Here is a 14,190-nt window from a genome sequence, read left to right on the forward strand (position 1 = left end):
AAACTTGCATTTTCTTGAGATTGTTTAAGCCCAGGAAAATTATTATATTTTACCAGTTACCTTGCTTTGGTGATAATGGTCTATAACATGTACTAATCAAATCATACACATTCTCACTATCTAGAAAATCGTTCCACTGTTGAGGATATGTTGACAGAGAACTGCACAATAGGTTGAATGCTGGTATTTGAGTACTCATGTACTGACATTCTTTCCACATCATTTCACTTATCCAGTGGAATGGAGCAGTTTTGTTAAATACACACGAGTCTAATAAAATAATATGAAACATTTAATTAGGACAGATGTAAGTATTATACTTTTAATTCAATCCATGACTTATAACTGAATTATTAATTTTGGCTGCAATATGTTCGTGTTGTCATGATTATCCTGACTAGTGGATTGAAAAACCAATCTGAGAGGCAGCAATAAAGCTGTATCTTGTGGTAGCACCTAAACTTGGTTTAATCACCAGGAGGACACAATCAGTTTGCTGTGAGTGAATATCTCTTTCGTATTTTAACTGATAGCTTGGACAATGCCACCTAATTTTAACCAAAGGCTAACACAACCCTCCTCTAGCACATCAATTATAATTGAACAAAGAGGAATTTTGTTCTGCAAAGACATGCATTTGATTGCTTTGTTAAAATAACTCATAAATGCATCTACATTTATAGTGATATAAAGTTTTTTAAATTTCTTCAATAAAATATATTGTTTTAATATGTGCAACTTTTCTTTTTAAAGATATATTATGTTTATATGGTACTTTGTAGTGTGTTCTTCATGCACAATTGAGTTATATCAAGATAACCCAGAAAACGGGATGCTAATTGTGATAATAGCAGACAGTGTTGCATAAGGCTAAAAGCTAAAAAGTTGAGCAAAGCAATTTTGCTCATGGATTCAAGATACCAATCTGTATAAAATCCTACAAAGGATGAACATTACAAGGCATAATTATTCTTGTCTACTCTCTTGGATCAAAAGAACTTCAGAACTGTAGGTGATTCTTGGCACCATAACAAACTTGACAAGGAGATTAGAAGCTAAATTCGATGAAGAATGACCCTAAGTATTTCATATCTTTAGTCTTAGAAGAGATTATTGAGATAAGATATGATAGCACTCCTCAAATATCAGAAAGATGTCAGATGGAAAAAGATCAAGATAGTTTTTTCTCTGATTCCAAAAGAAAGGACCAGGAATAATGGATTTAAGTTACTGGAAGACAGATTTCAGTTGAATATTAGAATAAATATTAGAAAAAACTTCCTAAAAATAAAAACAACCCTACAGCAGAACAATTTACCAAGAGTCATTTTCCCTGTACCTTCATCAATATGTTCAAGCAAAGATTAGATACCCACCTGTCTGATATGGTTTAGGTTTAGGTTTAGTTTTATTTATATGCCGCCCTATTCCCAGCGGGACTTAGGGCGGCGCACAAACCCAAAGGGGGAAAGGGAAACACAAAAACTACAAATACAAGCATTTAAAAAATAACCAACAGACACACAAATTGAGAGGGGAAGGGAACTCATCAACCCCAGGCCTGCCGTCACAGCCAGGTTTTAACGGCTTTTCGGAAGGCCTGGAGAGAGGTGAGGGTCCGAATATCTGCGGGGAGTTCGTTCCAAATGGCCGGAGCTGCCACAGAGAAGGCCCTCCCCCTGGTAGTAGCCAGATGGCATTGGCTGGTAGACGGAACCCGGAGGAGGCCAGCCCTGTGTGATCTAATGGGTCTTTGGGAGGTAATTGGCAGCAGGCGGTCTCTCAAGTACCCAGGTCCAATACCATGAAGGGCTTTATAAGTGACGACTAGCACCTTGAAACGTATCCGGAGACCAATCGGTAACCAGTGCAGCTGGCGGAGGATAGGTGTAACGTGGGTGTACCGAGGTTCACCCACAATCGCTCGCGCGGCTGCATTCTGGACGAGCTGAAGTCTCCGAATGCTCTTCAAGGGCTGCCCCATGTAGAGCGCATTGCAGTAGTCCAGTCTTGAGGTCACGAGGACATGAGTGACTGTTGCGAGTGCCTCCCGGTTCAGGTAGGGACGCAATTGGTGCACCAGGCGAACCTGGGCAAATGCCCCCCTGGTCACAGCCGACAAATGATGTTCTAAGGTCAGCTGTGGGTCCAGGAGGACTCCCAAATTGCGAACCCTGGCTGAGGGGCGTAAAATTTCACCCCCCAGCCTGAGTGATGGAATACTAACCAAATTTTTGGGAGGGAAACACAACAGCCACTCAGTCTTGTCTGGATTGAGCGCAAGCTTGTTAACCCCCATCCAGACCCTGACAGCCTCCAGGCACTGGCACATCACGTCAACCGCTTCACTGAGTTGGCACGGGGCGGACAGATACAACTGGGTATCATCCGCGCATTGATGGTATTTTATCCCATGCCGTCGTATGATCTCACCCAGCGGCTTCATGTAGATGTTAAACAGGAGGTGGGATAGGACCGAACCCTGTGGGACCCCATATTTCAGGGGCCTAGAGGTCGACCTCTGCCCCCCGACCAACACCGACTGTGACCTGTCCGAGAAGTAGGAGGAGAACCACCGAAAAACGGTGCCTCCCACCCCACCTCTCGTAACCGTCACAGAAGGATACCATGGTCGATGGTATCGAAGACCGCTGAGAGGTCAAGAAGCACTAGGATAGCAATAGCAGTAGACTTATATACCGCTTCATAGGGCTTTCAGCCCTCTCTAAGCGGTTTACAGAGAGTCAGCATATTGCCCCCAACAATCCGGGTCCTCATTTTACCCACCTCGGAAGGATGGAAGGCTGAGTCAACCCTGAGCCGGTGAGATTTGAACCGCTGAACTGCTGATCTAGCAGTAGCCTGCAGTAATAGCAATAGCAATAGCAGTAGACTTATATACCGCTTCATAGGCCTTTCAGGCCTCTCTAAGCGGTTTACAGAGAGTCAGCATATTGCCCCCAACAATCTGGGTCCTCATTTTACCCACCTCGGAAGGATGGAAGGCTGAGTCAACCCTGAGCCGGTGAGATTTGAACCGCTGAACTGCTGATCTAGCAGTAGCCTGCAGTGCTGCATTTAACCACTGCGCCACCTCGGCTCCATCCCTGGCTCTCCAGAGATCATTGGTCAGTGCGACCAAAGCGGTTTCCGTGCTGTAGCCAGGCCTGAATCCAGACTGAAAGGAATCCAGATAATCGGCTTCGTCCAAGGATCGTCGGAGCTGAGAGGCTACCACTTTCTCAACAACCTTCCCAATAAAGGGGAGATTGGAGACTGGACGGTAGTTGTTCAAAATGGCTGGATCCAGCGATGGCTTCTTCAGGAGGGGTCTCACCACCGCTGTCTTCAATGCTGGCAGAAAGAAGCCCTCCCGAAGAGAGGCATTCACCATCGCCTGGATCCAGCTCCGTGTCACCACCTTGCTGTTCGCGACCAGCCAGGAGGGGCACGGGTCCAGTACACACGTGGCGGCACTCACCGCTCCCATGGCCTTGTCCACTTCATCAGGAGGAACAAGTTGAAAGTCAGTCCAGAGATATTGTTCAAGACCTTCCCCCGGTACCCCGGCTGGCTCTGCGCAATGGAGTCCAGGTCCATCCAAAGCCGAGCAACTTTGTCCGCGAGGAACTGGACATATTCGTCTGCTCTACCTTGTAGGGGGTTATCCGCAACCCTCCCATTTAGGAGGGAGCGGGTCACCCTAAACAAGGCGGCAGGGCATGACTCAGCAGACGCTATCAGAGCGGCAATATAGGTGTTCTTGGCTGTCCGTATTGCTGAGAGGTATGCTCCGATGCAAGCTTTTAATAGTGCTCGGTCTGACTCGGATTTACTGGACCTCCAGCGGCGCTCTAGGCGTCTATTTTGGCACTTCATCTCCCGAAGGTCCTCGGTAAACCAAGGGGCCCTCCTGGATCCACTGCCGCGGATTGGCCGTAAAGGCGCAATCTGGTGGAGAGCCTCAGACGCTGCCGAGTTCCAAGCAGCAACTAAGGTCTCCACCGGACTGCGGGCGAGAGTATCAGGCATAACACCAAGCACCGTCTGGAAACCCTGAGGATCCATAAGACGCCTGGGATGGAACCATCTAATCGGTTCCTCCTCCCTACAGCAGGGGATTGGTCTCCGAAAGTCAAGCCTCAGTAGGAAGTGGTCCGATCATGACAAGGGCAAGATCTCACTACCCCTCAAACCAAGATCACAGCTCCACTGCTCTGAGAGAAATACGAGGTCGAGTGTGTGACCCGCTGAGTGAGTCGGACACTGGATTACTTGGGTCAAGCCCATGGCTGTCATGGAAGCCATGAACTCCTGCGCTCCGTCAGAGTGTTCGCCAAGCGAAGGCAGATTGAAGTCCCCCAGTATCATAAATCTGGGGAACTCAACTGCCAGCTCAGCTACTGACTTGAGGAGCGAGGGGAGGGCTGTCGTCACGGTGTTGGGAGGCAGGTACGTTAACAACAAGCCCACTTGACCCGCAAGGTCCATCTTCACCAGCAAGGACTCACACCTGACAAGCTCCGGAGCAGGGATCCTACAAGGAACTAAAGACTGTCAGATAACAATGGCCACTCCCCCGCCCCTTTCTCTGGGGTCGCGGTTGATGAAGCACCTGAAAACCCTCTGGGCACATTTCGGTGAGGGGGACTCCTCCCTCCGGGCCCAGCCAGGTTTCAGTAATACATGACAGGTCTGCCCCGTCTACAATTAGGTCCTGGATGAGGGGAGCCTTGTGAACCACAGACCTGGCATTTAGCAACAGCAACCTGGGACCAGGGTCCTGACTACTCATGCCATCTGCCTTGGAGTGGAACTCACAGGGCTGGAAGGAGGGATCCCTCTGACATAGGGAACCCTCGTTCCCTGATAATGGCTCGCCCTGAAGTTCCCGCCATATCTGCCCCTCCCCAATATGACCCCAATATTCCGGCCCACTCCCGCATCTATGGTCCCTCCACCCTCTTCCCCGGCCGCTGAATTCACCGGCAGGCCCTTCGACACACACATCCAAGGGCCGGAACCAAGCCTGAGCCCCCCTGACACTTCTGCCAAAGCACTCAGTGCAGGAGGTACCCAGCTAAACTCCCAGCCCACCACACATACCCATACATACAATCAGTCAATCCCCACAATACAAGTTAAAAACAAGAAAAACAACAATATCATAATAAAAAGTGGGAACATTCAGTCAACCACAGTCATGCCACACACTCTCCATACAATTAAAAATTGTAAAACATTACAAATGTATAAAAAATTATAAAACTGCGCAATATAGCTGATTGTATAATCCGAAAGGCCGAAAAGGGAGTAATGTCCAAACCTCCCGCGTGAGTGTCTGAGATCCAAGGAGTAATAGCAGAGACATATAATAATAACCCAGCGATGGTCCAGAGAGGAAGCCAGGAAAAGTCTGAGAGGCAAGTAGGCCACAGGCGGTGAGTAGCGAAAGTTGTAGGGCCAGCCCCAGGTGACGGCAGGCCAGCAACACCCCTCTCCTCCAGGACAAAGAACACCTGAGAGCCCACGATAAAAGGGGGGGGAAAGCCCCACTCCCAGCTGTACCGTGACACTCCCAGTGGAGGCAGCCCGTCGCTCGGCCATCAGGCTAGCAACCCCACCCCCACCCTAACCTTAATCCTAACCTTAAATTAAACTAACCCCACCCTATAATCCTAATCTAACCCTACCCTCTCCCTAGCCTGACCCTGCAGCAGCACAAACAGCAGATGGAGGCGTCAGACAACCTGGGGGGGGGTCGGGTCCCCCCAAAACAGTCTCCAATAGCCGCCTCCATGGCAGCCAAGACGGTCTCAGCCATCTCTTCCAGGATCCAAGCAGGCACCCTCGGCCCCGGTGGTCGGGAAGTCCTCGCCCGCCTCTCGCCACGGGCGGCACAGCAAAGTTTGCGAGATGGTTCAATTCGCCCAGCTACTTGAGTAATGACACCCACAAAGCTCCACAGCATTCAGTGCTCTCTCTCTGGATATTCTCAGCATTCACTCCATTTTCAATATTGTCAGCGTTCTCAGCGTTCCCCGCGGTCTTAGCAGAGACAGAGAGGAAAAAAAAGAACGTCAGCCAGGGGGCAGCCAAGGCCGTCCCTAGCTCTTCCCACAGGCGCAGCAGTTCAGCGTAACAGTATGGGGTGGCAATTCAGTCACTTAGATGGCTTAATAGTGGTTTAATAGTCCTTCAAACGGAGGCAGACGCAACCATAATGGCCCAGGGCAGTTGTAACCCTCCATTTCACAGTCGCAGTGCAGTCCCGGCACTCTTCCAGCTTCTCCAGCCCCTTCAGTCCCCCCCCCCAAGCACTCTCTACACTAGTGCACAATGGTAGTTTACCCAAAACTCTGCCAGCGCTGTCCCCAGCTTAATGTATGCTGCGGGCTGCCGTCCGCGGAGGGGGGGCGCCATCCGAGAAGCTGTCTGCGAAGCTGAAGCCGCCCGTAACCGCCAGATATGCCGCTGCCCGTCCCAAGCCTCCAGGGCTGTATTTCTCGCAAGCCACCGTCTGTGTGGAGGGAGGGGGGGCGTTGTCTGCGAAGCCGAGCATGCCAAGAACGCCGCAGCGTTCAGTTAAGTGCCCATAGTTGTCAAATAGGCAAAAATAATTTGGATGCTAGCACCCTACAGGTGCTTGGTGAGTCTTGAAAGCCTGTATGGCTTTCTAAAGCTACGATTCTATGATTCTAATACAGAACAAATCAAATATCTGCTTGGGAATAGATAGCAGGTACTTCTGCTGACTCCACTGTTAAAATAGATAAGGAAATAATAAAGCAACTGAAGGAAAACAACATAATTAAGGCTAAGAGAAAAGGAATTTATACAAGTCCCTGTTGTCTGATGGCATGGGTTTGGCTAGAAGAGCTAAATAAGCAAATATCTACTTATTTTTGGAAGAAACATCTGTAGGAATAGATATCTGATCTGAGAAATGTCAGGGAAAAAAAGGGAAAAAATAAACATTTATTATTCATTTAATTGTTCCATTTTCTCTTATCTTAAGTCACGTGACATAGTACAGGTAGTTCACAACTTACAATATTTCATTTAGTGACTGTTCAAAGTTGTAACAGCACTGAAAAAAGTTACTTATGACCATTTTTCACACTTATAAAGCACACACATATGCACACATACACAATAGATACACAAATCCTTATACTTAGAAAATTATACCATTAATCAATGCCCATAACATTAGAAAAAAACAAATAAAGCTTTGATTAATTTTTCATTAATTTTTCTCAGTATTCATGTTTCATTATTTTGACAATTTTCAGCCCATAATAGTTCACAAAAAATTCAGGGATAGCATTATAAAATCTAAAAGTAATTGCTTAGCTCAATTGAAATATGGTATGTTGATTACTTATAGTTTTCTATGATCAATTCTTACTATCATTTTACATGTATGTTACATATTTATTCAAGGATGATGAAATCCATTCCTGAGAGCACACTATTATCTTTACACATTTCTTTACTGAAAATATGAATATTTTTTGTTTACCAGCAGAGTCAGAGATTGATGGTTGCTTAATGTTTGCTATCATCCGAGAGTACAGGAAGAAATTCCACTCATTCTCTGATATAAATCCAAGCTTATTTGTGAATACATTTTCACCACAATTATTTTTCATGATTGCGGTGCACAGTAGGAAAGCAAAGCATAGCTTATTTTTATTGAACAAAGCTGAAGAAACTGTCTGCAAAATAAAAAATACATATAACACATTAACATTGCCACATTTGCCAAATACACATCTAAGTCCTATTAGCCGAAAATAATTTATGCATTATAATATTTAAGTACCTCGTAGACATGATATGTTAGTGTCTCAATTATATCATTAATATGTATTTTGAAGTGATCTATCTCAGTTTCACTTTCCGTTATTGTTTCTTTGCTTTGCACCTTATATTCACTTATTTTTGTACTTGAAAGATCATCACTGAGAGAAATTTCCCTTTTCTTCACATTATCTATAGAGTCTACAAAGATCTTATGAAACCAGTTCAGTGAAAACTGATAGACATGGTTGATGTGTATAAGATCTGATATTACAAAATAGAGCACAGCACCACGAGTTGCTATAGGAATATACGCTTTACGCAATCCTTCTATGGTGACTTCTGTTGCTGCTGAATCTGCTACACGCTGAAAAATCTCTGATGAGGTAATTTTTGTTTGCTGCAAATTTTCAATTAGATCTTGGTCATCTAAAAGGTGCCCTGTAAAAAAGTGTAATTGAATTGTAGAATAGAATAAATTAAATAATTATATTTTCAAAATTAAATATTCACTTTACATACCAGAAAGCAGTATAAGAAGGAGATCTTGTTAACGAAGTTATGAAGCTAGTAAAATACAGTTTTATGTGACATTACTAGAACTATATAGCTTTTTGGATCTGAAAAGGTGCTAGGGAAAAAATGAAACCTTGCTGCAGTTGTTGGAACTATTTTTAAAAGGCTGCACCTTTTCGTGGGCTCACATTATACCTGCCTGGTCAAAAACACATATTTTTACTTATGGAGGTGTCTCTTGTTGGGGGGGGGGGACTATGACCAACAAGTATTATTTGGAGTTCCAGGGAAAATATGAACAGTGTCAGAACTGCATGTTTCATTTCATGTTTGGAAGAGATATATAAGTAATATATAAAGGGACACCCTGAAGTGTAAGATAATGAGAACTATCCCTGTCTATATTTTTAAATACAAGATTCCAGTTCATTCTATGTGTATCTTTTTCTATAAGAATACTAGTTATACTGTATCAAGGTATATAATAAATTCTTCTTGGACTGTATTTCAGACTTCTATGATTGTGTTAGTATAGCCATTTAATAAAGTAGAATTAGTTCTCTTGGTCATGTTTTCTTTCTTGTCTACCTGGGAAGACTGGCATCAGTCTAAAAGTACAGATCCTTTGTCATCTCCTTTACAGTCCAAGAAGTTAAGAGAGGATATCTTCTGAATCTATTGCTTTACACACATCCTTGCTGTGGGCTATGTCCTTCCTTATCTGAATGTACTTTAAGCAACAATTCTTTGTCCTGTCTCTCAAGGTCTTTCCCACATACCATTACACGTGGTCATGCCACACCAGCCCTTCATGTGCCCTGTTGCATCCTCCCAAACCCTGCAGCAGCTCTCGTAAGACATGCCATGCTCATGCAATGCCAGTCCCTTGTGCACCCTTCTGGACCCTGGGATTTTGCTTGTTGGAAGCCTGCAGGAAAGTGTGAGGAAGTCCTTGCTTAATGACCTGTGGTTATTTATTTATTCAATTTCTATGCCATTCATCTCATTGATACAGCAACTACAGTGACCCTTGCTTAAGGATGGCAATCAGAAATTCAGGTTTGCCAGCCCTAAATGATGTAGTTACATGCTTTACAACTCCATTGCTTAGCCATGGAAATTCCACTTACCAATGTTAACTCATTATTATTTATATAACAGAAACTGTAGAGAATTATAGGAAGGCATTTGGGGATAATCATAATATTGCAATGAAAATGATTGTAAGAAGGTGTCCTTCAATTATAATTAGTATGATGCAGAATTATGTTAATATTAGTTGAAGAACATGTGAGTTGGGAAGTATTAGCTTTTATACTTCTACTATTCAAATGAAGATTATATGCATTTGTATACAGATAATGAAACATTAAAAAATGTTTTTTGGCCTTTGAATTCTATTTAATAACATTTTATACTTTCTACAAAATGATATAAAATATACAAAGTTTTTCAAAATTGTATTTACCAGTTGTTTTTTGCAAAAGTTGAAGTGATCTTTGTTCATATTCATGTAGTGCTACCAGATCAATTGATATGCTTTCCATCAACTTGCAGTACTGTTTTTCAAGTTCAGGTTTTTCCTTATTTACAACTGCAGATAAAAGCTGATTTTGCAAACCATGGAATGTTAAAATGAAGTTTATCATTGTAACAATATTGCATGTTTCTGGCAGAAAATGAGGATTGGGTTTCTGCGTTGTCAGGTATAATCTGAAATAATCACAAATATTTATAAAGGTTTTCAATATAAAATACCAATCTATAAAGCTTTCATAAAGGTTTTTCATATAAAATACCAATCTATGTCATAATCTTTAATTATAACTCATATCCATTAGGAAAAAATCCTCTGCACGGGATTTTTTGAATGTATAAAATGGAAAAACTATGACTGTGTACAGAAGTCTAAATTAAAGTATCTCTAATATAAATTTATATAATAATAGGAACTTCTAACAAGGTAAAAATAATTATCTAATAATATTTTTCTTACATTGCATTTGCAATCTGCTTTTTTCTCAGTCATAGCAATTATTTTACACATTCTTGGATGAAATAATTAGGCTGTGTTCTGAATAATATTTTTTCAGGCACTTTCCTACTTGGTTTCTTCTTTTTATTCTGTACATTTTGTATGTCTCGTCTCCTCATGTTTATTTTCTAGTCCCATGATCATTCTGCCTCACTGATTAATTATTGACTAATTAGATATTCATATGCCCTGTTATAAAACAGGACAGAATTAAAGCATATACTTTTGAGAATATGGGATGTGGAATCAGTTTCCACACTTTCTCTAACTTCTTCTCTATTGGAAGAAGAATAGAGGACAAATGAATTGTGGGCTGCAAAGAAAGGACAGGTTTCTTTTTCACCCTGCTATTTTTGGACAGACTAAAAATCCTGTATGCTTTCAATTTTAGAGGACAAAAGTAACACAAAATTTGATAAACCTATGTTTAATTGTAAAGAAAAATACCCCTTTTGTATTTTTATGTTACTCAATATAAAAGGGAAAGGCAAGCACTAGGGCCAAATATTCCCAGGTAAGTATGCTCAGATGATCTAATGATCCTCAACTGATACTTAGTTCTAACACAGCAGTATGACTCTCACGGGAGAAGTAATCTATGAGTGGCCACTGAAGTAGCTATTAGATGCCTGAAGAGAAAAGTGCTTTGGAATGTACAGGAGTGCTCACACAGTATTGATTGTTAACCCCTTAAAATAGCTGAATCTTTTCCCAGATTCATTTTCTTCTGTAACATAATCACATAAATAATAATAAAATGCATAATCATGGGAAAATATGCATTAGGTATAAAGAGCTACTGACTGATGCTATGCATGCATACACATATGCTCTGAGGCATCTTTTCTCCTAGAATCCAAGGTGCTAGATAGTTTTAGTAGCTCTGTTGCTTGTGAACTGCACTGGATTTTATAGTGCATAATTCATTATGGGTTTCTGTGGTGCACATGGTTTTATATACTTTGATACTGTTTTTAAAATAATTTTAATCTAGCAGTAGACAATTTTCAAATAATAACATTCCTCAAAAAGTAGTAAAATCTGGTCAAGGCATTTCTGGTCATAATAGTGCAAATATTAGTGCAGTAATATAATTTTTACTTAGTGGCCATTATATTCCCTTATTGGGAATTTGCTTGCAAATAATCCACATGAATAAACTCCAACAAATGTTTGAATATATCCCATGACTTGGGAATATTTAGAAGTCTTTTTCTTTCTTTCAAAGTACAAATTTTTATTAGGTTGAACATAAAATGCAGGCTTAAAGTTATTCAACTTATACAAGCAATTACCGAAAGTCTGAATTGTACTGAATTTCAGAATCTGCTATTCTAATGAATTCTTGTCCTCCTTTTTTGTAGATATCCTTGCTTAAGATTGATTTTATATTTGAATCCAATGTTTCAGGAAAATCCTAAAAAACACAAGACTGTAATCAATATTACATACAGTAAGTAACTTTCCTGTTCTTTGGAAAATGCACTTCCTACAGTAATTAAGATACTATGCTTTGCTCTTTTTTGATGAAGAAATTGCTTCGAGTGAGGAACACTAATGTATTGCTACAGCTTAACAATGCATAAAACATTATAAATTGATCACAATATAAGAAGCATGAATGAACAAGAATTCATATTTTATTACTCACTTTGTCTTTCTCATGCAATTCTTCAATGATGTCTATATGCATGTTGGTATACTTTCAAACCAGCCTCCTTAGCTTTTGCCAGGTACATAGAACATGTGGATTTTGGGGCAACATTTTCAAACATGAGGACGAGAGTGACTTGCCTAAAATCACTCTGCTGGGTTTTTGTACCTAAGGAGGACTACAACTTGAAAATAAAAGTTGAAAACAGGACCAGAACTAAAATCAAATTCTCCATTTCGAGTCTAACCTCTTAACCACTAGCCAGATTAGTTCTTAATGCCTTTAGCTGAAAACTAGAAATGTTTTTATTATTCAACTATTACATTGATAGGGAAGTGATGTCAATGATAAATTAATTTTCTGATTTGATAACTTGTCTTGCATTATTAGAGTTGGAGTGTTTAATTTGATTATCCAAATAATAACTAAAAGATATCAGGATTTCACTTAAAACTACATTATACAGAACCATGAAGTTAATGTCCAATATGAGGAGAAGAAGAATCAAGACTGTCCATACTACATCATAGCAAAAAGCTAGATGCAGTCTCTCCTAACCATTCTGTTTGCAATGAGTGTTCTAAAATCCAAGATTTTATTCAAGGAGACAATATAGAAACAGTTTAGTGAGATCAACATTTAAATTTTTAGTTTTAATTCTGTGATTTAATTTTCTTGCTTCCCCTTTTCCTAGGGGAAGTAGCTCTATGTAAAGATTTGGCTATATCATTTAAAAACTTAATTTTTCACTGAAGCATTCCTTAAGTGTGAAATTGCTTTGTTGCACAACTATCCCCTGTATTTTAGGATTTGTATAAGGTATGTTCTTCACTCTTTTCTATTTACCTGTTGCTCGACTGAAGGAAAAGTTTCTTGGAGAAGTCCCCAGCTGAATAGACTAAGATATGTCAGGAAATTCAGGCAAATTGCTGAAAATTAATCCTATGTTTAAAAAATCAATCTGTACTAAGGATCCCTCATTCAGAGGTAGGACTTGGTTTTCCAAATCTGAGCTTTATCATCATGCTTGCCTATTGTCAAGTATTAAATACTGAAAACCAACAGTTGATGTTAATTTTCTGATTTGGACAACTTTGGAATATACATTTATAGCACCTTTAATAGGATGGACAATATTAAGATCTGAATATAATAGAGCTCTAATATCTCCTAAATATTTATAGCAATTAAAAAGCCATGGAATTTAAAATCTAAATTTTTTTAAATACTTTCCCCCATGCTAAATTGATTTTATGGAAAAATCCAACATTAAAAATTGGGGGAAAGATGGTGGTTTGGAAAAATTGGGTGAAAGTGGGGACATTGATTTTGAATCAATTGATAAGATGATGAGGATGAATTTTTAACATATGCTGTACTAAGAGACAAATATCTATCAAATATAATTCATTGGCAATATTTATAGTTACAACATTTGCTAACAACATTGTTTGCATTGCTTCTGAGACACCCAGGTTGCTAGAAAAACTGCTTAAATCTTTTAAAACTAAAAAAAAAATTATTAGTTCCTCTAAATGTTTGTTGTCAGTAAGTCAATTTAATATGCAGATGGTAAGGAATGAATGGAATAAAGAATTAGAGGTTTCTATATTGCCTAGACAATGGGAGATTGCCTTAACTTCTATACCTGGAGTGTCACTGGACCTTAAACTTATACTACAATCAATAATTGTTAGAATGTATTGGACCTCATTATGTTTGTATAGAGGGGGGTTACAAGAACCTTTGCAGAGCTACTGTGAGGATTACATGAAGCATCTGTCAGATTTGGAATTGCTCAGAATTAAACTTTGGCTATGTGGGTCTAATCTCTGATCTTTCTTTTTTGAGGAAGATTATTTAGTAAATAAGGTCTATTCCACAGACAAAAGCCAGGAAAACTACCAGGCCCAGACAAGATAACTCCTTCTTGCTTAAAACATTGTGCTGATCAACTGGCCCCCATCTTCACCTACATTTTTAATAAATCACTAGAGATTGCTATGTTCCTTCTTGCTTCAAACACTCTGCTATCTTCCCAATGCTGAAGAAACTCTCCATCAAAGAACTGAAAGACTTCAGACCGGTTGCTCTGATATCCATATTTATGAAAACCTTTGAAAGGGTAGTGCTTGCCCACCTGAAAACCATCACGGATCCATTGTTAGACCCGTTGCAG

The 14,190-nt window shown here is 40.6% G+C and overlaps 1 protein-coding gene across 1 annotated transcript in view; it reads right to left on the minus strand.

Annotated features, from left to right (window-relative positions):
* Nucleotides 1–14,190, minus strand: part of DNAH14 (dynein axonemal heavy chain 14) — a 227,018-nt gene that overhangs the window by 37,025 nt on the left and 175,803 nt on the right. Inside the window, exons 69-73 of the mRNA XM_032216059.1 lie at nucleotides 11,653–11,774; nucleotides 9,791–10,035; nucleotides 7,829–8,247; nucleotides 7,526–7,721; nucleotides 61–270 (exon numbers count right to left, since the gene is read on the minus strand). Of these exons, the coding sequence (XP_032071950.1) occupies nucleotides 61–270; nucleotides 7,526–7,721; nucleotides 7,829–8,247; nucleotides 9,791–10,035; nucleotides 11,653–11,774 (1,192 nt within the window). The remainder of the gene's footprint in view (nucleotides 1–60; nucleotides 271–7,525; nucleotides 7,722–7,828; nucleotides 8,248–9,790; nucleotides 10,036–11,652; nucleotides 11,775–14,190) is intronic.

The sequence above is a fragment of the Thamnophis elegans genome, chromosome 4 (genome assembly GCF_009769535.1).
Source record: "Thamnophis elegans isolate rThaEle1 chromosome 4, rThaEle1.pri, whole genome shotgun sequence".
Lineage (NCBI taxonomy): Eukaryota > Metazoa > Chordata > Lepidosauria > Squamata > Colubridae > Thamnophis > Thamnophis elegans.